This window comes from Delphinapterus leucas, chromosome 1, assembly GCF_059928025.1.
Source record: "Delphinapterus leucas isolate spDelLeu-1000000601 "Yukka" chromosome 1, BTC_Dleu_Yukka2, whole genome shotgun sequence".
NCBI classification, from domain to species: Eukaryota; Metazoa; Chordata; class Mammalia; order Artiodactyla; family Monodontidae; genus Delphinapterus; species Delphinapterus leucas.
The window spans coordinates 122,484,986-122,509,867 of record NC_143129.1 but is presented as its reverse complement, the minus strand read 5'-3'; the positions used below and the strand labels follow the sequence as shown (position 1 = coordinate 122,509,867).

General features: G+C 42.2%; 1 protein-coding gene across 1 annotated transcript in view; it reads left to right on the top strand.

Moving 5' to 3' along the window:
- Positions 1–1,403: 1,403 nt before the first annotated feature.
- The window catches only part of GIPC2 (GIPC PDZ domain containing family member 2), a 90,760-nt gene continuing 67,281 nt past the window's right edge, over positions 1,404–24,882 (top strand). Inside the window, exon 1 of the mRNA XM_022581005.2 lies at positions 1,404–3,766. Within this exon, the coding sequence (XP_022436713.1) occupies positions 3,527–3,766 (240 nt within the window). The 5' untranslated portion in view covers positions 1,404–3,526. The remainder of the gene's footprint in view (positions 3,767–24,882) is intronic.

Sequence of the window (24,882 nt, the reverse complement as noted above, 5' to 3'; positions counted from 1 at the left end):
GGATTGAACCCATGCCCTCTGCAGTGGAAGTGCAGAGGCTTACTGGACTGCCAGGGAAGGTCTGCCCTTTTTAAAAAATAATTTTATTTAATTAATTAATTAATTAATCTTTTGGCCTCGCCACGCAACATGTGGTATCTTAGTTCCCCGACCAGGGATTGAACCCGTGCCCCCTGCATTGACACTGCAGTGTCTTAACCACTGGACCGCCATGGAACTCCAAAAAGAGGTATTAAATTAATTAGGTTTATTTGGTATGTTAAATTACGTGGGAAGCATCGTTAAATGAGTGATAAAACTTCCTATGTTATATTGGGGTAAATATTATTAATACAGGTATTCTAGAAATTATATGGAATTCCTAAAAATCTGGTATGTCCTGGCAAAATGTTATCAGTCATAATTCTACTTATTTTAAAATGTTGTATGTCACAGCAGTAACCAAGCTTCTTTGTCAATTGCATTGAAATAAGATCTTTAACTATGCCTTTTAAAATCTTTTGTCATTTATAGACAGTTATTGTTGTATTGATGTTTTTGCAAAAAAATAAAGCTTCATCTTCAAGATTCATAGAAAGGACTGTTTGACAAGTACAGGTTTCTGATAAATTTCAGATCATACAGCTGAACTGGGTAAGGAATTAAAGAATTTTAATGGAAACCCTGATGGCTTCATAAAACTGTTAACAAGAGATCAAGGATTAGTTACATAGGACTGAGTGAACTACTGAATATGGTTATAATTTTTATGTTTTTAAAAATTTTTTGTCTGAAATGTTACTGGCTTTTACTCTGTGTTTTCCAGATATAAGGAAACATTTCCCCTTAAGCTAATTATGGCTTACAGCAATTTGGTAAATTATATCCTTGTAAGCAGAATTGAAACTTTTATCTTTTCTCTCTACCTCATCCCTCCAGAAATTGGAAACTCTTAGGTTCCCAGCAGACTTATCAGGTGAATAATGAAGGCCACCTCCTGACAAGTGCAGGAATCTCAAGATATCTTGGAAGCTTCAAGAAGAGAGGAATTCATTCAAATTTGTTGATATCACAAGTGGATATCAGCCACTGCAGCTGCTGACCTTTAACACACCCTGAAAGGAGTTCAGGACAGAGATTAGGAATAAGACTCTGGGAAAACTGGTAGAACAAAGCTTCAAATAGTTAAATATTTTCAGAAGAAATTTTTTATAAACCTGGATTCTTGTGCCTTCCCATACTTAGAAAAGCACTAAAACCATTTATGAAGATATCTGTTCCTCATGTCTGGCAGCAAACTTCTACTGAGATGTGTGCTTGGGTGCATGTACCCCCTTTGCCAAAAGCACATAGATACTGACCTCCCTCTTACCTCTTCTGAGCAGTTCCTCAGAGCTATCTGAGATGCTGTTTCTTGGGCTATAGTCCTCAGTAAATCTCCAAATAAAACTGAAACTCAGAACTCTCATGTTGTATGTTTTTATTTCAGTAGAAGCCAAAACAGAGCTGTGATTTAAGAATAAGATGGTCAATGCAGTCAGATATTCCAAAAGGTGAAGTAAGACTGAAAACTATTAATCATATCTGATGATTAAGTGCTGACCATAGTAAGAGCAATTTCAGTGAAGAGTGAGGGCAAAATCTGATCACAGTGAGTCTAAGAGCAAAGGGGGAATTGAGGAAATGCAGCTAATTCAAGACTGTTTTGCTTTGCTGTGAAAATGCAGAGGTGACTGCAGGGGCGGAGGGGTGGAGGACTTGAAAACAATGTAAAAGATTTGGGCTTTTGACCATCAGTGGATGGTACCAGGTGGGGAGATGAAAGACGAGAGTCAACAGGTAGCTTAAACATAGAGATCCTCAAGGATTGAAAAGATCAGCTCAAGGGTCAAATAAAAGAAGAGATTTCTTCAGAGTTTGGAGAAGGGAGGTTGGTGGAATTACAGACAAAGGGTGGGGAATTGAGGGAGTTCAGGAGTCACACTGAGTGGCCTCAATTTCCTCTGTAGAATAAGAGACAGGGTTTTCTAGAGACCAAGGAGGGCGGAGGTGGAGTAAATCACCTTGGGAGAGTGCTGAATGTTTGGGAGAGAAAGATGCCCAGGAAGAAGTAAAAAGGATTACTGAGAGTTGCTGAGGGCTTGGCTGAGGGTGTTTAACTATGAATTCAATGTGGCACTAATCTCAAAACTTCTTCCAATTCTGCCTTGCAGGGTGTAAGGTACAGAGAAGAAAGATGGAGATTGACTTCCACTTAAATTCCTATTCCCAATGGCCCAGACATAAAGTTACGAAGGCATGTGGCCCAGTCGTGTGTGAGTGCCGACCACACGTTTATGACCATCACCAGAAGGGCCAGCATGTTTGTATTCTAAGAGGTGTTGTTCTGTACAATCGGAATCCTAAGGCTTTTATAGAAATTGAGTCATTTAAAAACAAAATTTATTTATTTATTATTTATTTTTGGCTGTATTGGGTCTTCATTGCTGTGCGCGGGCTTCCTCTAGTTGAGGCGAGTGCGGGCCACTCTTCATTGCAGTGCAAAGGCCTCTCACTGCGGTGGCTTCTCTTGTTGTGGAGCATGGCTCCAGGTGTGCGGGCTTCAGTAGTCGTGGCACGTGGGCTCAGTAGTTGTGGCCTGCGAGCTCTAGAGTGCAGGCTCAGCTGTTGTGGCGCATGGACTTAGTTGCTACAGGGCATGTGGGATCCTCTCAGACCAGGGCTAGAACCTGAGTACCCCGCATTGGCAGGCGGATTCCTAACCACCGCACCACCAGGGAAATCCCTAGAAATTGAACCATTTTTAAAGGAGGGGAAAGAAGCCAGGAGATGAGAGGAGGGAATGGGCTATCGACTGAAGAACCTGCACAACCTAAACGTTTTGAGTTAAGTTTCATTCGGGGACCTTACTGAGCACTATAGCGGAGGAGAGCCTCTCAGATAGCTCTGAGGAACTGCTCAGAAGAGGTAAGGGAGGAGCCAGGATATATGGGTGTTTTTGTTGGATAAAAACGTGTTATGGAACATGAAAAGATTACTGCTAATCACAAAGGACAGACGTCTCAAGTTAATGATTGTAGTGCTTTCCTATGTAGGGGAAGATGCAAGAGTCTGAGTTCACTGAAATGATTCCTTAGATGTGCATCTTAACTATCTAGGGCCAGTATCCAAATAACAGAATGCTTCCTTGTTTTCTCCATTCTGAATTCCCCTCAGGGCACACCATCCGGGGCAGCTGCGATGGTTGGTGGCTTGATCCTTGTAGAACTGGAATGGTAGGCAACATTCTCCTCCTCAGGGTCCAACTTTTCTTCTCCCTGATCCATCCGGGGGGCAGGTGGCTGCTCGGCGGGTTGCAGGTGCAGCTCCTCTCAGTGGAGGAGGGCCCTGAGCAGGCGGAGCCTGGCGGGAGCGCCTCTGCCATTGGCCCAGCCCAGGCTGCACCTGCCCGGAGCCGGCAGGCCCATAGCACAAAGTCCGCGGGCCCAGGCCAAGGAGGCAGCAGTCCGTGGCAGTGCAGGTGGGTCCCCGCCCTCGGCCAGGCAAGATGCCCCTGCGGCTGCGGAGAAAAAAGAAATTCAATACCAAGGAGACCTCCCGGCTGGTGGAGGGCGAGCAGACTAATGCGGCTGGCGGCAGCCTACCCAGGCTCCCGGCGCCCACCTGCAGGCTGGTTTTCCACACGCAGCTGGCCCACGGCAGCGCCACGGGCAGAGTGGAGAACTTCTCCAGCATCCAGGAGCTCTACGCCAAGATCGCGAGCGTGTTTGAGATTTCGCCGTCGGAGGTAAGCGCCGGGGGCTGGGGCTCAGCCTCTCGCTCCCTCTCGCCGCTTCTCCCACCGCCCCGCGCAGGTTTAAATTGGCTCCGGCTGGTTGAGCTGCGCTTCCCGGATCCCGAAGTCGGAAGCGGGGTGGGGTCCGCGGCTGCGAGCGCCCCAGGGGGAGCGAGAGGGCCTTACAGGGAAGGGAAGAGGTAAGTCCCAGGACTGCAGAAAGTCACATTCTCCAGTCTCTATCTGGCCTCTGGGAAACCCGGGACGACCTTTCTTCCTCATGCAAATGAGCATGCTCTAGTAACCCGAGATTCAGCAGCTTCGGCGCCTTCCCAGCGTCGAGATCTGGCTCGGCAAATTAACACCCTTCACTTTGTCTGGACTTTGCCCTCCTGCTTCCTCTGCAGGGGTGAGCGGGCCACGCTGAGCATCTCCGGGATTGGCGGGCTAGGGGGTGCCTTCCGGGTGATACCAAACCGAGCCCCATTTTGACCCGCATATATCATGTCACATGTCATCAACGCTTTGGTATTTCCGGGAAGCTTATTATTCCAAGGGTGGATAACTAAGAGAGTTATACTAAACTATGCGGGACTAGTTGACAAAAATTTCAGAGGGAAAAGCCCCTCTAAATTTTACCCCATGTCCTTGAAAAGGGACTGAAATTTGCTTTTATTAGATCGATAGCATGTGTGCCAGGAACTGGAGTTTGTTATAGGGTGATTTCCAAAGCCCTAGTCTAGGCGGACATTTATGTGAACACTTTTATTTATACTTACCCAAGCTAACTGCAAATGCAGGTGTGAGAAGTCAGTCCAAGAAAATATTTTGTCCATATTTCAAGGAAAAGCACAAGACCTTGTTGCCCTGGACTCCTGAGAGTGCAGAGAGCTGCCTTTGGGTGGCACAGAGCAGCATTTAGCTATCTATTCTTTAATGTTTATCAGGTCAGTTCAAGCGAAATTGAGGTCAAGACAAAATTCCAAGAGGAGATGAAAGAGATCTTGAAGCTAACCTTTTGTTCTTTCAGGGTTCCCAGGCACTGAGGGGGCAAATCACAGACCCATTCTATGAATTATTTAGATTGATATAGAGTATTAACGATAATACTTCACGTTTGTATAGGACGTTTCAATTCAAAAAGCACTCTTGCAGGAAAAATGTTATTTGATCTTCTCTAAGAGAGTTAGGTGGTAGAGAGTTCATTGGGTAGTTAAGGACAGGATTTGGAGACTGACAAACCCCACTGTGGATCCAGGCTCTACCACTTACTAGCTGGGTGGCCTTGAACAAGTTTAACTTCTCTCAATTTCAGCCATTTGTAAAATAGAGATAAGGATATCTACCTTGAAGGGTTATTGTAAAGACTGGAGTGCATGTGTAAACCTATCAGATTGCATTGGTGTATGTTCAGTGCTTTACAAATTGTAACTAATATTAATACCTAATATCATTAATACCTAACAGTTAAATGAGTGGGCTGAGGTACAATGTGTCTGGCCTTTGGCCAAGGTCACATAGCTAGCAACAAAAAAGCTGGGCCGTTATTTTAAACTAGTTCTTCTTGTTTCTAAGCTAAGTGAGCTAGTTAGCATTCTTAACTGACAACTTTAAATATCTGTCCTGTAACCAGGGACTCCAGATTTATTTACTTTGCATTAAGTCTTCGTCATCATAATGGGATACTATTTTGAGTTCTAGATGCATGACTTTACTCAATCCACTTAATCCCTGAGAAGTATTATTATTATCCCTACTTCACAGATAGGAAACTAATGCTTTGAGGTTCAGAAAATTTTCAAAATTACATATAGTAAGTGGCAGATCCTGTGTTTATTTAATTAATTTATTTATTTGGCCATGCTGTGCGGCATGTGATATCTTAGTTCCCCGACCAGGGATCAAACCCATGCCCCCTGCATTGGAAGTGCAGAGTCTTAACCACTGGACTACTAGGGAAGTCCCAGAGCCTGGGTTTAAACCCAGGTTTTTTTTCTGGCTCCAAATTCCATGAAGTTATATTGCTTCCCAAGTTTTCCAGGGTGTCTCAGCAATAACTTGGCAACCACGTTCAGCATTTTAAGTTTACAATGTGCTGACTTGTATTAAAATTTCAAGATAAACGTTAGGTATTTTGATGTGCTTTAGCAAATTTCATAAATTTTTATAACCCTAGATATATATATTAGTATGTTTATGCATATAATCAACATTAATGCAGGTTTTCCATCTAGACTAAAAAGAGTTAAGTATATTCAAGGTAAAGTATTGATCATCATAGTATATGTCAAAGTATCTAAATAGTTACTTTTTTAATGAATGATTGAATTTATTTTTTGGCTGCGTTTGGTCTTCACTGCTGCATGCGGGCTTTCTCTAGTTGTGGCGAGCGGGGGCTACTCTTTGTTGCAGGACGCAGGCTTCTCATTGCAGTGGCTTCTCTTGTTGCAGAGCACGAGCTCTAGGCGCGTGGGCTTCAGTAGTTGTGGCACGCGCGCTCAGTAGTTGTGGCTCGCGGGCTCTATAGCGCAGGCTCAGTATTTGTGGCGCACGGGCTTAGTTGCTCTGCTGCATGTGGGATCTTCCCGGACCAGGGATTGAACCTGTGTCCCCTGCATTGGCAGGTGGATTCTTAACCACTGTGCCACCATGGAAGTCCTCAATAGTTACTTTTGAGATGAGTAATTTATTAAAATAAAATGTACACTAGTGAGATCCCATTTCTCATCCCATTCCCCCAGCAAGAGGAATAGTGGTATAAACTTTTGAGATGTCAGTGGGGAAGAAACAAAAAATTTTCCCCCTTTATATGACTATATCAGAAGTCCTGCCTTTTCTCTAGAGAGGTGGCTATAAGGATACAAATGGCACTGTATGAAGAGCTGTACTCTCTCTGCTAAGGAAAAGAGGGAAGGAGTTGGCCTGACCTGATGGCAGGGAGTCTGTAATGTGCCCCTGGCTGTGCGAGGCGTTTAAGGCTACAGGGTGGTCATTCCATCCTCACCATAGCACTGAGGCAAGGAGTCTTCTCATTTTGCAGTTGAGCTACATGAGGCTCTGAGAAGTCAAGTAGCTTGCCCAGAGTCACTGGACTCATGTGTGGCGGAGTCGGGATTCGAATCAAGGTTTCCTGGTTCCAAGTTCATTGCATAGCAGCTGTGGGATTCTTGGTAACTATATTCAGATTCCAAATACAAACCGGCAAAACTTCTTTTTTAAACAAATGATCTTTTCAAGTAAACCCTCAGACTCAACCACCAAAATACTTACTACCTCAAAAAGATGCTGTAGTGAAACTGATAATTATGGATTTCACCTATTACCTGGTTTCTGAAGGAAGAAGTTAACGAAACCTATGAATCACTTGCAGGGTGCAGTCTGTAATCATTACCTTGAAACAGATGGCCAATTATGCAAAAATCCCTCACAGCTGATATCATTTTTCTAAACAGCTAAATGAGCAATTCAGCAAAAAGAAAAAAAGTAAATCTCCTCTAAAAGAACAGTTAAGTCATAAATGCTGGGACAGTTTTACAAAACATTTGATACCATCTTTTAAAATATTCAGGATTCAGGGACTTCCCTGGCAGTCCGGTAGTTAGCACACCGCGCTTCCACTGCAGGGGGCATGGGTTGGATCCCTGGTCAGGGAACTAAACTCCCGCATGCCGTGCACAGCCAAAAAAAAAAAAGGAAAAATTTCAGGATTCATGTACGAGTTGATTACTAAACTCTTGAGCTATAGTCATAAAATTTGTTGAAGGGGCCTTTTGAATATTTTACTACTGTAATTGTTTGACAAGTAGTTTGTGTCATGACATATTTTCTTAATTCTCTATTATGTGGAAAGATTGTGGGGAAAGAGTGAATTTGAAAGAGTTTATTAAGAAATCACTTTTATAGCTAGATACTTGTCCAGAAGCTGAAAACTATAGATTTCAGAAATTATTAACTTTGATTTGGTTACATTAGTTTGTATATGTTGTGATACTAAGTAATTCATTGAATGAGTGGATCAAGCAAGTACAGCCCCTTCTCTCTCAATACATAGAGCAGTCAAATAAAGCAGTGCACTGGGGAAGCAGAAGAGTCAAGAATTGTGATTTTAATTTCAAGCCAGACGTTCAACATGCAATTATGCTCTTTGTCTTAAAAACAACAACAACAAACCTTCTCTTGTCACCTACCCCCATCTCTTATGCTATTACCCCATTTCTCCTTTATAGCAAAACTCAAAAGTTTCTGTCTCCAATGAGATATATTCTGCATCTCATCTCTCTGCTCAAGACCGATATCTCCTCAGCTCACTTAGAGTAAAAGCCAAAATCCAATGATGCTTACAGGCCCTGTGGCCTCTCTAACATGCTCCAGCTAGTCTGGCCTCCAGGCTGTTCCTTGAACTCTGGAGCCTTAGAGCTTTTGCACTGGCTGTCTTCTGTACCAGAACCTCTCCTTGGCAAAATGATCTTTTTTTTTTTTGGTTACGCCTTGTGGCTTTCAGGATCCTAGTTCCATGACCAGGTATTGAGCCTGAGCCCTCAGCAGTGAAAGCGCGAGTCCTAACCACTGGATGGCCAGGGAATTCCCAGAATGCTCTTCCTGAAGTTTGGTCTAATGTCATCTTCTCAGTGAGGCTGGTACTGATCATCCCATTTAAAATTACAGCACCCCCTAAAAACAAAACAAACAAACAAAAAACGAAAAGAAAAAACAAAACCCTCCAAATTATAGCACTCCCTATTCCCTTTTTATAAAAAATAAATTTATTTATTTATTTATTTTTGGCTGTATTGGGTCTTCGTTGCTGCGTGTGGGCTTTTCTCTAGTTGCAGTGAGCCGGGGCTACTCTTTGTTGCGGAGCATGGGCTCTAGGCACACGGGCTCAGTAGTTGTGGCTCGCGGGCTCTAGAGCTCAGGCTCAGTAGCTGTGGTGCACGGGCTTAGTTGCTTCATGGCATGTGGGATCTTCCTGGCCCAGGGCTCGAACCCGTGTCCCCTGCATTGGCAGGCAGATTCTTAACCACTGTGTCACTGGGGAAGTTCTTATCCCCCTGTCTTGACTGATATAAATGACTGCTGCTCATTTTACCACCCACAGTTTTAGCTTTGACAGTTTTCCCCACCTTGTAGATAGTTTTATTAAGATACTGAGTCATAGACTTGTCCCCAGTTCCTGACAGCAAACCTATGCTGTCCTAACATCACCTAACACAAGCCCAAATCTTTTCTAATGCCCTCTTACTCAGACTCTCCCCCACGGTTCTCCACGGTGTGCTGCCTCCTTGTTGCAAGGAACAGTAAACTAGAAATGAGAATTCCTGGTGGTTTTTGGCTGGAAGGCATTGACGGTTGTCACTGCTGGATTTCTACAATGCAGGTTCTAAATGGTACCCTGAATATGGTTTCCCTGATTCCACCCATCCTCTATTTTTAAAAAAAGTAATTAATTAATTTATTTTTGGCTCTGTTGGGTCTTCATTGCCGCGTGCAGGCTTTCTCTAGTTGTGGCGAGCAGGGGCTACTCTTTGTTGTGGTGCATGGCCTTTTCATTGCAGTGGCTTCTTTTGTTGTAGAGCATGGGCTCTAGGCATGCAGGCTTTAGTAATTGTGGCACGCAGGCTCAGTAGTTATGGCTCGTGGGCTCTAGAGCGTAGACTCAGTAGTTGTGGCTCACGGGCTTAGTTGTTCCGCAGCACGTGGGATCTTCCCGAACCAGGGCTCGAACCTGTGTTCTCCGCATAGGCAGGTGGATTCTTAACCACTGCGCTGCCAGGGAAGTCTCGCATCCTCTATTTTAATATTGATTCTCATCATACCAATCTCAAAAACCTACAAGGCTCCCTGTTACTTACTGTTATATTCCTTTTGGGCTGCTATTAAAAAAATACCACCGGGGCTTCCCTGGTGGCGCAGTGGTTGAGAGTCCGCCTGCCGATGCAGGGGATACGGGTTCGTGCCCCGGTCCGGGAAGATCCCACATGCCGCGGAGCGGCTGGGCCCGTGAGCTATGGCCGCTGAGCCTGCGCGTCTGGAGCCTGTGCTCCGCAACGGGAGAGGCCACAACAGTGATAGGCCCGCGTACTGCAAAAAAAAAAAAAAAAAAAAAATACCACCAACTTGGTAGTTTATAAACAAGAAAAATGTATTACTCACAGTTCTGGAGGCTGGGAAGTCCAAGATCAATGTGCCAGCATGGTTACCTCTGGTGAAGGCTCATTTCCTAGTCCATAGCTGGCACTTCTTTCTCTGTCCTCATCTGGTGGAAGGGGCTAATGGTCTTTCTGGAGCCTCTATGATAATGCACCAATCCCATTTATGAGGTGTCCACCCTCATAATTTGAGCAATTCCCAAAGGCCCCACCCATTAACACTAGGATTTCAACTATTTGAATTTTGGGGGAGGAGACATGAACATTCAGACCATAGCACTTACAAATAACCCCCACCAGCCAGACAACGTCTCCTAGTCCTGCCTGCCTCTTTAGTCCTGCCCCGTGCCTACTGCTCCAGTCTCATCTCCTAACAATCCCCTTTTTATTCCAGAATGTTTAACTGTTTCATTCCTCTATGCCTTTTCTCATGATGTTCTCACTTCCTTGTTCTGGTAGCTCCTACCCACCTCTCCAGTCTCAACTGTCACCTCCTCCAAGAAGCCTTCCTTGTGAATCTGCCAATCTAGATATGTTTTTTTTTTTTTCTGTACGCGGGCCTCTCACTGCCGTGGCCTCTCCCGTTGCGGAGCACAGGCTCCGGACACGCAGGCTCACTGGCCCTGGCTCACGGGCCCAGCCGCTCCGCGGCACGTGGGATCTTCCCGGACCGGGGCACGAACCCGTGTCCCCCGCATCGGCAGGCGGACTCTCAACCACTGCGCCACCAGGGAAGCCCTGGATATGTTTAATACCCAGTACTGCATGATTTTAACATAGCATCAGCACTGAATTGAATTTAGTTACTTATCTCTTACTGAGGGCTGGGAGAGTTTTTTTCCCTTAAAAATCTCATTTCCAGAGTTGCTAGATGGCTTAGTTGCACCATAAAAGTTTAATAAATAAAAGTAGATGGTGGATCCAGTAGGAGATGAAGCTGAAGATGGAAGCAGTAGTGAGGCTACAAGTGTCCTTGAAGCTATATGGGTTCTATGCTGTAGGCAGTAAGAGTAAGCCAAGTATTTTTCAGCAGGGGAATGACCCCTGACTGGTGTTTTATAAAGTTGAAACACAATCGACCATCCCTTTGCTATGCTTCCTTTATAAAGTTTAGTTTAAGTTAAATAGGATGGTATTTTCTGGAATTGCACAGTACCATCTGAGAAGTTCTAAATATACTACGATCATTATGTATGCTTACTATCCCTCATGAGCATCAGCCTCTGTTTTCTATGAAAAGCTCAAGTAAAAAACAAAACACCAAAAAAATTCCCCCTAGAACCGTGACTCATTTTGAGAAGTGGGAGGATAGTCTCACCAGCTGCCTTATAGACCTCATTGCTCTCAGGAAGATAAGAAATGGGTAAGACTGTTGATTTGTGTGCTGGAGATCCCCCCCAAGTAGGTGTGTGAACAACTCTAGAATCAAGTCTGAACCCCTCCCCAAGCCTCTGCTACCTCATAGACAGATGGCGTCCCCTTTGCCGTCCCTCACCTACTCCCACCCTTCCAGCCATCCTGAGTGGACATGGGAGGCTCTTGCAGGTTGTAAGAGATGGAGACACTCAGGTTACCTTGGACAAACGTGTATGTATGTATTTGTTAGGATGTATGGGGAGGTGAGGAAGCCCAGGATCGTCTCTGTAGCTGGGCGGTCAGGTTCCGTGGACAGCTGGAACATCACTCATGCTGTCTGGGTGAAAGCAGTAACTTCAGACTCTGGAGAACCAAAAGCAAGTCCAGTTGCTCTTCCCCTTCCCTCTCTACCTGTCTCCCTACTTCTTACTGTGTTCTTGACTGATTCCCTCTTTTTATCCTTTGACTTTGCTCCTTTAAGGCCCCTATTGCCTCCTCTCTGTCTTTTAGTCCTTTGCTTCTGTACTTTCTGTGCGCCCACTCTGTCTCAAACTTGAACTCCCGGAGAGTGAGTCTCTGTTGTTGAGTCAGGGTACAGGACAGGTGGGGCAGGCCCCTTTGGCTTGTGGGTCAGGGCTCGTCTCTGGTCCAGTGTGTAGGTGGTACTAAGGTGGATGAACAGTGGATAAGGAGTCCTGTTGGAGAGGACAGTGGGCAGGACAGATCGTCTGAGACTTCTTGAATTAGGGATGCGGCAGACATCTTCCACGGCCTGTAGAGAGCATGAAACTATTCTTGGTTCTCTGACATTTATCTGTTGTTCTTCTGTTTACCTGGAAATCTTTCCCCTGTTCTTTCCCTGTTAATTCTTTTAAAGGATAAACTGAGGCATATTTAAATTGAGTATATTTGAGCAAAAATCGATTTGGGCAGTGGCAAACCAGAAGGGGTTAGGAGTGCTCAGCAGACAGGAGTTAGGGGCAAGGTTTTTCTAGAGGAGATGTGGAGGCAAAGTGAGGAAGTTATTTGATTGGCTCTAGCTTAAGTGGTTGCCTTATTTGGGAAAACCTACTTGGCTGTTTGTGATTGGTTGTCCTTTAGGTTTCTTAACTTTGAGGCATTTGCTGGCCTAGGTTTTGGTTTGCTTACCTAGGCTGCCAAGTTCATTAGAACCCTCTCAGTCTAATGGCCTCCTTTTAAAATTAACAACTCCTACTTATGCTCAGGCTTGTGAGTCAGTACTCCAAGAATGCAGGTTTCTGGGCCCTGCTTCTACAGATTTGGGCTAGGGCCTGAAAAATGTGGTAATTTAACTTTTTCCTGGTGTCCCTAGGCAGTTGGTCTATCATCTGTTGGCAGATATGTTTTTGGGAACCACTGGATTAAATGAGAAGATCCAAGGTCTTTTCCAGTATGAACGGTCTTCCAGAGCTTGTGCACTCAATTAAAAATATTGGAGTGTCATTTTTACGTAAAAAGTATTGAAATGCATACAAATGTTACCAACTGCCTATCTCATGGAGCTTACAATGTATAGGAGTTGTGGTAAGAGTAAACTAAGGCATTTGAGTTAACAAGTATGTATATGCTGATAATACAAGGTGGAATATGAAGGATGCTGCCAGAGATACCAAATATGCAGGTAGGGATATGGTAGGCAGAGATCAAAGAAGAGTGAGATGGAATTTGATTGAGAAAATTGTGGCAGAGCCCCAAAAGTATTGAGCCGTGTGTACCTTTACTGCTCAGTGTACATACCTAGCATGTAATTTTGATTCCACAAATGCAAAACTGTAACTATACAGGAAAGTGTGGTAACAAACTAGAATAAAGAGAATGACTTCAAATCAAAGACTGTTTTTTTAAAAAAATTATTTATAAATATTTATTTGGTTGCGCCGGGTCTCTGTTGTGGCAGACGGACTCCTTAGTTGTGGCTCGAGGGCTCCTTAGTTGTGGCATGCATGTGGGATCTAGTTCCCTGACCAGAAATCGAACCCCGGCCCCCTGTATTGGGAGCGTGGAGTCCTAACCACTGTGCCACCAGGGAAGTCCCATATATATATATTTTTTAATATTAATATTTATTTATTTATGTGCCTGTACTGGGTCTTAGTTGCGGCACACGGGATCTTCATTGCCATGTGTGGGATCTTTAGTTGCAGCATGCGGGATCTTTAGCATGTGGGATCTAGTTCCCTGACCAGGGATCGAACCTGGGCCCCTGCATAGGGAGTGTGGAGTCTTAGTCAGTGGACCACCAGGGAAGTCCCCTCCTCAGTGTTATTAATTGTAACCTTCCTCTCAGGTCCTCCTCTTTCTTTCCACCTGTTGGCTCTCAGTTAGTGAGCATATCCATGATGTTTGACCAAAGACCACCAAGGGAAAATGGCTTTTGTGGTTGTGTTTTATTCATTCACTAAATTTCCTAGCAGAAATTACTCTCTGTGAAGCAGAAGTCCACAGAGCAGCTACATAGTAAATGTTATTTAAAACCAATTTTTATTTTATTTTAATTTTTTTAGAAATTGGTGTCTTTATTTTTATTTATTTTTTTTGGCCATGTGGTGCAGCATGTGGGATCTTAGTTCCCTGACCAGGGATTGAACCTGGACCCCCTGCACTGGGAGCATGGAGTCTTAACCACTGGACTGCCAGGGAAATCCACCAATTTTTATTTTAATTGAAAAAATAATATATGTACATAGTAAAAAATTTTAAAAAATGGATAACCACTTTTTTGTGTGTGGGGAAAAAAGTGTGAACCACGGTTCCCTAGTCCTCTTTCCCCAGAAGCATCTGCTTAGGCCACTTTCTTGACCATCATTACAGAAAAATAAAATTTGTGAATTTATGAGTGTGTGTTTGTGTGAAAGTAAATGCATATCTGTGTAAGTGTAAACCTCCCTTCTACTTTTAACAGATTAGGAGCATACCATGTATCTGTTCTGTACAGTTGGTAGTAGCAGAAGCAAAGTGGACCTAAGAAAAAAACATTGAAGCCTGGGGATGACAGAGTCACTGGGGTCCTTTCAGGGTCACAGAGGGCCATCAGAATGTCCTTCATGCTAGGAGAGCTGACACTGTGTCTTTAATGGCAATGAGCCAATTTTTAGTAATTTCTAAGAAGTCTGTCTTCTGAGAAGGTTTCCTGTGTTTCTTTTGTTTCCCTGTGTTTCCTTATAATCCCCATTACCTAAGGTAACCAAAGGTGTTCATTTTTTTATTGAAGTATAGTTGATGTACAGTATTAAGTTTCAGGTGTATAACATAGTGATGCACAATTTTTAAGTTATATTCCACTTATAGTTATTGTAAAATATTGGCTATATTCCTGATGTTGTACAATGTATCCTTGTAGATTATTTATTTTATATATAGTAGTTTGTACCTCTTACTTCCCTATCCCACTCTTCCCCTCCCTCTTTCCCTCTCTCTACTGGTAACCACTAGTTCTTTCTCTATACCTGTGAGTCCATTCATTTTTGTTATATTAACTAGTTTGTTGTACTTTTTTAAGAGTCCACATATAAGTGATATCATACAGTATTTGTCTTTTTCTGTCTGACTTATTTCACTTAGCTTAATACCCTCCAGGTCCATCCAGGTTGCTATAAGTGGCAAAATTTCATTTTTTATGGCTGAGTAGTATTCCATTGTGTGAATATACCACATCTTCCTTATCCATTCACCAGTTAAAGGACACTTAGGTTGTTTCCACTTCTTGGCAGTTATAAATAATGCTGCTGTGAACATTGGGGTGCATCTAAAGCTGTTTCTTGAAACTATGTATTCAGATAAAGTAACTAACAAATACCTTTGGGCTAGATACTTGCTGAGATAAAGAAAAGAGGAAGCCAACAAAGAGTGGATGACTGTCACTGTTTCTCTGGATTGGGATCTAAAAACTGCTTTTTTCTCACTGTCTTAGAAACTCTAGCCTTTCTGTTTGGGGTATGCTGAGTATTTTGAAATTTTGGTGATTAAAATGTGGAGTATGAAGTTGAAGCTTGGACATGACTAATACCAGGGAGGTCCTATGGCTTCTACAGATAAGCGAAAGGGAAGAAGGGACCTTAGACCTTGTCAGTGATAGAATATTTGCCTTTTAGGAACATATCTGACCCCCAGTTAGTAGTGGCTAAACAGGCCCAAGATCCAGCATTCAGAAAGTGTATTTGCTATTGTATAAAAATCTCCCTGGAGATAATCAAACTACGTGTAGAGGAAGAGTTCCAACTTAAAAAAAAAAAAGAAAGGCTAAAATCCAGATCTACATCTCAACCTCTACAGGTTCTTAAGTTACAGTGTTAACTTTAAGTGGTCTTAAAGGGACAGTAACAAGTAACACAGTAACAAGGTTGAGGAAATGATAATTCTGTACCCATTCCTGGAACAATTTACATATCCATATATTGCATTAAGTAGTAGTGTTTGTAGTAGTGTTTGTGTGATTGATTGGCATTAACAACATGTTCTTCATGATCCAGGGCCAGAATGTAACTTGAACCTCCTGAACCTTTTCACATTTGATACTAACAGTGTGTTCTGGGTGTAGTTAGGTATTAGGTACAGATCATGATTTGTTACTCCCTTTCTTCTTCTGTATTCTTTTTAAAAAATTCATTTACTTTTGGCTGTGCCAGGTCTTCATTGTGGCATATGGGATCTTTAGTTGCGGCATGAGAACTCTTAGTTGCTGCATGCATGTGGGATCTCGTTCCCTGACCAGGGATCAAACCCGGGCCCCTTGCACTGGGAGTGTGGAGCCTTACCCACTGGACCACCAGGGAAGTCCCTCCTTCTGTATTCTTTATACTTCCTCCTTCCTATCTTAATTTTCCTGCCTTCTGTAAAGGTAAGTGGGGGAGGGAAGCATAGCTTGAGCATTGAGAAGGGAATTATTGTTGAATACCTATCATTACCACTTAACCTGTGCTACCTTGTTTGAAATAGCAATTCTTAACAGAGCCCCCAGAAATGGCTGTGATTGATAGATGAGGCAATTGGAGCTCAGAACAAAAATAAACTACTCTGGCTTTCCTGGTGGTGCAGTGGTTAAGAATCTGCCTGCCAATGTAGGGGACACAGGTTCGAGCCCTGGCCCAGGAAGATCCCACATGCTGCGGAGCAACTAAGCCAGTGTGCCACAACTACTGAGCCTGTGAGCTACAACTGCTGAGCCCGGGCACCACAACTACTGAAGCCCGCATGCCTAGAGCCCGTGCTCTGCAACAAGAGAAGCCACCGCAATGAGAATCCTATGCACCGCAATGAAGAGTAGCTCCCGCTCGCCACAACTAGAGAAAGCCCATGCGTAGCAATGAAGACCCAATGCAGCCAAAAGTAAATAAAATAAAATAAATTAATTAAAAAAAAAAAGTAAACTACTCAAGGGACTTCCCTAGCGGTCCAGTGGTTAAGGCTTCGCCTTCCAATGCGCAGGGGTTGTGGGTTTGATCCCTGCTCGGGGAACTAAGATCCCACATGCCTTGGGGCCAAAAAACCAAAACAAAAAATAGAAGCAATATTGTAACAAGTTCCATAAAGACTTAAAAAAAAAAGTAAAGTACGCAAATCATGCAGTCCAAAGAGACGTCTTCTGTCTTAGGTTTGTCTGACTCCAAAGCCCATGTTCTTTCCTTTACACAAGTGGTTCTTAACCTTATTGGACCCAAAGTTCCCCTGTAATAACAAATATTTTGTGGCACCACTTTTACTTATCCTGAAATAAAAATTTAAACAATAATACCTACCTATACACATAATTTTTAAAACTATTAGGAACAAACATGGATTTCAGTGCAAATACTTGGGAAAACTATCTCAGAAGACATAATGAAGCAGTCAGTTGCTTGTATTTACCTACTTACAGGAATACGGTTGGATTTAAAAAGAATAAGGAAACGAAGAAAAAAAATAAGACAATAGTCACTTGATTGTTGTTGACTCCTTTCTGTTACCTTTCGTTATCTAAATATTTGTAGGTATTCATAGAACTATATAATGTAACAATAATAGGAGCAAATGATATAAATGTTTCATGTTAAATTCAAATAACATGGACAACAGTGCTGTCAGTGACTTGATTTTCTGAAATGATGAACAACTCTTGATAAGGTTCTACACAAACAAGAGAATATATATATTCTCTTCCCAACATGAATCTCTAGTAGGACATTTGAAAATCATCAGAATTAGGCTCACCAGGCTGAGCCTTTCTGAGCACTAGAGTTCATAGTCTATCCCTGCCTCATCCCCTATCTCTGCCAGCGCCAGTGGTGTACATAATCATTGTAACAACTAAAAAAGCTCCCACAAGATTTCAAAATTTTCCAGTATCACCCTACATGCTGGCAACATTGCTTTATGCCAGTTTTCTTGAGGTTAAGCACTTGCTCTAAGCTGTGAAGTTAGGATGTAAAGGGGGGCAAAATGGGAAAGCAACAAGAAGGGAAAAGCAGTAGAAAGACCTCTTGTTTTATACTTACAGTTTTAGGATCAGTGTTATAGGATTGTAATTATACAAAGTGAAACATGGCTGGTTAATTTAGTGAGATTCCAAGCTTTTGCAATATCTCAAAGCCACACATGTTGCTGTGGCTATTTTCACAGGCTTATAGGGTCCTATGATAGATAGAGAGTCAGGGTGGCATGACAGCAATGCTTTAGGTCAATCTGATGGGGAGCTGGGTTTCAGAGTAGCGTGGTGTGCCCTGAGTTTGATGCTTGGAGGTGTCACCGAGTGGCTTCAATTTTCTCACCTGGAAAATTGAACAATGGAATTGAACCTGGAAAATGTACAAATAATACCTGCCTTAGGAGTGTCGCAAGAACTGAATGAAATAGCATATTAGCTATCTAGAACAATGGTTCAATAAATGTTAGTTCTCGTTCCCTCTTTTCCTCAAAAAAGATGATTTTTAGGCAATTTTTGGGTAATTTTTTCTTTTTAGTTTTTCTATTCTAGACCTGTACAATTTCAGTCTCCTACTTTTTGCCTAATCCCAGAAAATAAGGAAAGCAAATTTAAAAGTTTATCTCTATACATGATCCTCAAACTAAGCTATCTCAGTGTGGAATTCTGTGTTACAGTAACTAACGTGGACTCTTCTGACTAGGGCTTCTTCAATAAAGTTTAGTATAAACCTAATAAACTATTTCAGTCAACACAGTCAAAGATCTCAAACTTGAAATATTAAATATACAAATTTATTCAGAATTATTTTGCATTGCATTTGTCAATGCTTATTTCTCTTGAACTCTTATTCAAAAGAGTTATTTCAAAAATAACTCTTTAGGAATACCCATGTTTCTTTGTGTCATATCTCTAGACATACCTGTGACAGAATTTTTCTTAGCATGGAATTGTATTATTCTACTCCATTCTCCCACTGAACATTTAGAGCTCATTTTCAACTCTCCCCACACTTGTTAAATCTCCTAGAATCTTTTTTTTAAAGTTAGTTGGAGATTTAAAAAAAATTTTTATTTTTAAATTTTTTATTTTTTAAATGTCTTTATTAGTATTATTATTTTTACAGTAAGTCCTTGTTGGTTATTTATTTTAAATATATCACTGTGTACGTGAGTCTCCTAGATTCTTTTTTTTTTATAATGAAGTATTTTTTTTTTTTTTAATTTAAATTTATTTATTTATTTATTTTTGGCTGTGTTGTGTCTTCATTGCTGCACCCTGGCTTTCTCTAGTTGCAGTGAGCGGGGGCTACTCCTCATTGCGGTGCATAGGCTTCTCATTGTGGTAGCCTGTCTCGTGGTGGAGCACAGGCTCCAGGCATGCGGGCTTCAGTAGTTGTGGCTTATGGGCTCCAGAGCACAGGCTCAGTAGTTGTGGCGCACGGGCTTAGTTGCTCCGCAGCATGTGGAATCCTCCCGGACCAGGGCTCGAACCCGTGTCTCCTGCACAGGCAGGCAGATTCCCAACCACTGCGCCACGAGGGAAGTCCCTCCTAGATTCTTAATTGTGCTCAAGTCGCGGACACTGACTTCCAAGAAGCTTCTGGGGAAGATTACTTACATGCTAAGGGATAGAGGAAGAACTCTACCACTGCCTTTCCTCAACATGCAAATCATGTTTTTCCTTTTATCCCATGTTGTCTAGTCTTATCATCCTGAAAAGGGAACGTGCTTATTTGATCTGCTTAGTAGAAGAAGCATTATAAATAGATGGCCATGTAACTTATATTTCCTACCCAGACGCTTCACAGAGTGAGAAGGAAGGTTGTAATAATTACTCTGGGACAGCAGCGGTGAACTAGGATCCAGAGTCCCTCTAATTATAGAAAAGGAGAAAAAAAAATGCGATGTGAGAAAGTTTATCATACATTTGCTAATTAAGCACGCACCACACACAAGCCAGTTTCCTAGGCAGTAAGGAAGGTTTCGAATGGTAGGCATTTAGGGAGGGGGTGGGGAGAGGAGGGTGTGGGCATAAAAATAGAAGCAGGTAGTGAAGTCACAGTGTCAGCTCTAAGCTTGGAGCCAGGAGATGCTGGTACTCCTCGTCCTGGCTCTGGCTTGGTGACACATTCTTGGGAGTGAGGATGGAGCCCTGCCAGCTTCTTCGGGAAGCTTCCTGACACTGCTGGGTCCTCCTCCCCTCTTCTCTAACTGCTCTGTCTGCTCCAGTCGCAGGAGTCCTACAGGCAGGGAGCGCAGGAATGTTGGCAAGCAGAGGGTGGGAAGAAGCTGCTTGGGAGAGTGGGGAGCCCGAGCTGGTCATAAACCACTGGGAGCAAAGGTGAGAGGCTCTCAGCCAGGGCTGTGACTAAGTGTCTCCGATTCTGTGACAGGATTCTATTCCTGGCAGCTCCTCTCCGTGTCTTCCTGGTCTCTGTTCTTGGAGCTGTCTACCCCTGGGGTGGGAGGTGGCTTGAAATTGAGCAACCTGAACCTAGAAGAATCTTCACAGTCTCCAGACTCTCGGCTAACCTCCCTTGCGTCACACCAGCCCCACCCATGGGTGAACTTTTCTATGCTTCTCAGGCTTTCTAATCAATAAGGGTCTAAGGCGGTCACTGAGTTTGCCTCCACTCCCTCACCCCAACCCTTTGTCACCTCTCATCTAGGGAACCCTATAGTACATTTTCCTTTGTCCCCTTTTGCCCTGTCACTCTGCACTATGTTTTTCTAACGTCTTTCAGGTGTCCTAGTTTAGAATAAAAATCAATTGCAATCTTTCACTCCCTCAAGTTGTTGAGAGTTTCTTGCATGACCCATTTTCTTCATAAAGTGCTCATCTCTTTCTGTCAGAATTTCTGTTCTGGGGAATAGGAAGGAATAGACCACCCCCCTGCATCACTCCCGTCTTGACCCCTGAGTGGCTCCCCATGCTTGCTTTCCAATTTTTCATGATTTATTTGGGTAGCTTTTATTTAGTTAGTTATTGAAATATAATTCATTTACAATGTTGTGCCATTTGGGTGGATTTTAAATATCACATACCTTGTAGACATTTCATTGTAAGAGTTATAATAAGTCTGCTTCCTGGTTAATATGAACAGGGTGCTTGCTACATGAGCACTCTGCCAAACAAGTTTTAAAATTTTGTTTAAGGACCCTTTGGGGATCTAATGGCTTTTTAAAAAATAATATAATTTATATTTGTATATTTGGTAAACTGGAAAGTTTAATCACAGGTCTCTTTACTAATAATAATTTATAATGTTATGTCTCACAAACCATTCTACTGCATTCTCGGATGTAAAACGTCTCCTGTTATATCGAGTTTCTCCTTCCCTTTTGAGGTTCTCTTCCATCTTAAGTGTCAAACAAGAGGATGCTTTTAAGAAGATAAGTGGTTTAAAAAAAAAAAAAAGAAGATACGTGGTTTAGAAACCTGGAAAATTTGGGACAGCACCTGACAAGGGGAACAGCAGTGATTTATGATGTCTTTCAAATTGGCATGTGACCTTGCAGCATTATTAGACCAGGCTAAAGCTCAGATATCTCCTCTGACCTGAATTATAGTTTGGAAGAGGATGGATATATATAGCTACACACATTTGATTTATCTTACTCCTCGGGTTAGTGTCGGTGTAATGTCCACAAAAGCAAGACTAAAACCTATCTCTATTCTTTTAACCTTTTCCTGTTTCAAGAATTGCTTTGAGATTGCCTTTCTTTGTTATGTGGTTGCTTTGATTAGATTTCATTAACAAAGGAAAACGTTCTTTCTGTTACTCTGGGAAGTCATTTGGTAGATTAAAAAATGTGATTTGATTTTGGAGGAGGGAATAAAATTATTTTTGTCACATTATTTTGCCCATTGAAAACACTGGGAAAAAATGTGGTTGTACCAGAGAAGGAACAGTACAAAGGATGATTCACCTTTTATTTAAGACTTGCCACTGCTGACCCAGGACAGCTAATTTAGAAGTGAATCATTTATAGAAAGTTCTACATAGTTCCGAGGCAGGGCTTTGTATAATATCCTCATGAAGGTCTAAATAGAGCATACAGTATCAGGTTTCTAAATATCTGTCTTGTTGCCAATTTTATATCTTTTCCAAACTGAAACTTTTTTTCTAGATGACTGTAGCCATTGACAAGGTGAAGGCAAAGGCACTGGATTTATAAAATAATGTATATTTAAAAAAACAAATCTTAGAAATTTGTTACATGTGTTATACTGGGAAGATAATAGGCATGAGATCTTAAACGTCTGTGTTTTGTTACATTCATTTCTTTGGGTTATGGTCAGTTTTAAAATTAACTGGAAGAAATCATTTAAAATTACTTATTTACAGTAAATCAAATTAAGCAATGTGTTAATATTTTGATATTTACTAATCACCTAATACATTTGACTTTAAAAAAATTTTTATTTTAAATTTATTTATTTATTTAATTTGTGGCCACGTTGGGTCTTTGTTGCTGTGCGCGGGCTTTCTCTAGTTGCAGCGAGCGGGAGCTACTCTTTGTTGTGCAGGCTTCTCATTGCGGTGGCTTCTCTAGGCGTGTGGGCTTCAGTAGTTGTGGTGCACGGGCTCAGTAGTTGTGGCTCGCGGGCTCTAGAGCTCAGGCTCAGTAGTTGTGGTGCACGGGCTTAGTTGCTCTGTGGCATGTGGGATCTTCCCGGACCAGGGATCAAACCCGTGTCCCCTGCGTTGGCAGGCGAATTCTTAACCCCTGCAACCATTGCACCACCAGAGAAGTCTTACATCTGACTTTTCAAGTCCAATTACAAATAGCTCCTTTTTGTAAGCTGTCTTCACTCCTTTTAAGAAGTGGGTGGTTTAATAAATAAACAGTGTATTTGGCTCCATATAGAGCAAAAACTTTGTAGTCTCTGCCTTCTAGGAGTTTTAAGTTTAAAGCCAAATTTATATTTACATCACAGCTATGGTATCATGGGGTTAGAGAAAGCACAAAAGTTTGAATTCCAGGTTTGTCTCTGTCATTCACTAGCTATGTGACCTTAGACAAATCATGTAAGGGGGTTTGAGCTGGTTTTCTCTTCTACACAGCAAGTAGTGATGCTTGTCCTTATGACCTGATGCACATGGATTAGCTGAGCTAATGCTTTAGGAAGTGATCAGTAACTTGGATGTCTCTATGTAGATATTAGGTGTCAGAGAGGCAACGTTGTAGGGGAAAGAGCATGGAACTGGACAAGCAGGGTTGGAGTTATATTAGCACCAAATACTACTTAATCACAAACTATTTTATCTCTTTAAATCTTTATGTTCTAATCTGTATAGTATATGGGTATAGTAATAAATGTCACATAGAATTGTTGTAGGATTAAATGAGGTAGTATGTGAAAATACCTGGTACACATAAGCCATCAATTAATGTTTATGAAACCTTAATTTTTATTTTATTTTTGTTTTCCCAGACCTTTATCTCCCCAGTTCCTTCACTTAGTGCTCTAATAGAAGTGGGACCCAGTCTCCAAACTGTGTAGAGCTGAGAGGGCTGAGCAGGTGTCTCATTCCATGAATGTCATTGAAGAATTGTTTGAGTTCTAGAATTTCCTTTATACAACACATCTACCATATATTTGGGGGAATCATGTAGGATGAGACTCTCAGCTTTTGGGAAGAGTTTTGAGTAATATAATTCTGTCACTCTGGCTTGCCTAGAGTTACTTCCTTCTGTTCAAGCACACAGGGTAAGTGGGTGATCTTTTCTCCTCAATAATTATTCTTAGTTTCAGGTTGTTCTTAATTCCTGCTATTTTAAGGGCAATTAACTAAACGGAAGTAAAATCTTTTTTCTCTTTTTGAGAAACAGTCTGTGAGGCTTAGATAATAAGAATAACCCAGATAGGGCCTTGGTCATTAACGAAGAAAACATAATCCAAGTGGTATTCTTGTGTATAAAGATGGTGGTATTAACTCCTGATGAAAGTATGGTTTAGTTAATTACTATGTTTATTATTATCCACTTTCTCTTTATTTTCTATAATGACATTGATATTTCTATAATGCTTATTTTAGAAAAATATAAAGAGTTAGCAAGGTTCTTGGTAGATTGAGATGTAGGAAAGTAGTTGTATTAAAATATTTAGCAACACTGTTATTTTAAAATTTATTTATTTATTTTTGGCTGTGTTGGGTCTTCGCTTTTGTGCGAGGGCTTTCTCCAGTTGCGGCGAGTGGGGGCCACTCTTCATCGCGGTGCACAGGCCTCTCACTGTCACGGCCTCTCCCGTTGTGGAGCACAGGCTCCAGACGCGCAGGCTCAGTAGTTGTGGCTCACGGGCTTAGTTGCTCCGCGGCATGTGGGATCTTCCCAGACCAGGGCTCGAACCCGTGTCCCCTGCATTGGCAGGCAGATTCTTAACAACTGCGCCACCAGGGAAGCCCAATAACACTGTTATTTTAGATAACCACAGGAGATAACTATTCTAGTGGCTTATATTTATTTTTAAAAATTAATTAATTAATTAATGTTTGGCTGCGTTGGGTCTTTGTTGCTGCATGTGGGCTTTCTGTAGTTGCGGCGAGCTGGGGCTACTCTTTGATGTGGTGCGCGGGCTTCTCATTGTGGTGGCTTCTCTTGTTGTGGAGCACGGGCTCGAGGCACGTGGGCTTCAGTAGTTGTGGCACGCGAGCTCAGTGGTTGTGGCTCGTGGGCTCTAGAGTGCAGGCTCAGTAGTTGTGGCGCATGGGCTTAGTTGCTCCGAGGCATGTGGGATCTTCCTGGACCAGGGCTCGAACCCGTGTCACCTGCATTGGTAGGTGGATTCTTAACCACTGCACCACCAGGGAAGTCCTTAGTTGCTTATATTTAAAATCACATTCCAAATACTGTAATGCAAGCCACACAAGCCCATAATTTCTTCCAGAGATCTTTGGAACATGTGGAATCTTGGGCCAACTCAGTTCCTGTTTAAGGAAAGCATTAAACAAAAGGTTGGAAGTGGACTTCCTGGAGTTTTAAAAATGAATTTGATGTGTTTTTGGAGAGATTTGCAACCTGTTTGTGGGCTAGAATATCTTTTGAAGCACTAATGACAAATGATTTATTTAACCCTATTCACCTAGCACGCTCGTGGAATATATAATGGTGCCATCAGAGAAAAAGTAATATTAATTTATATTAATGGCTCTATACAGTAGTTCAGAGTCTTATCATCCTAGCCATATTGAGTTT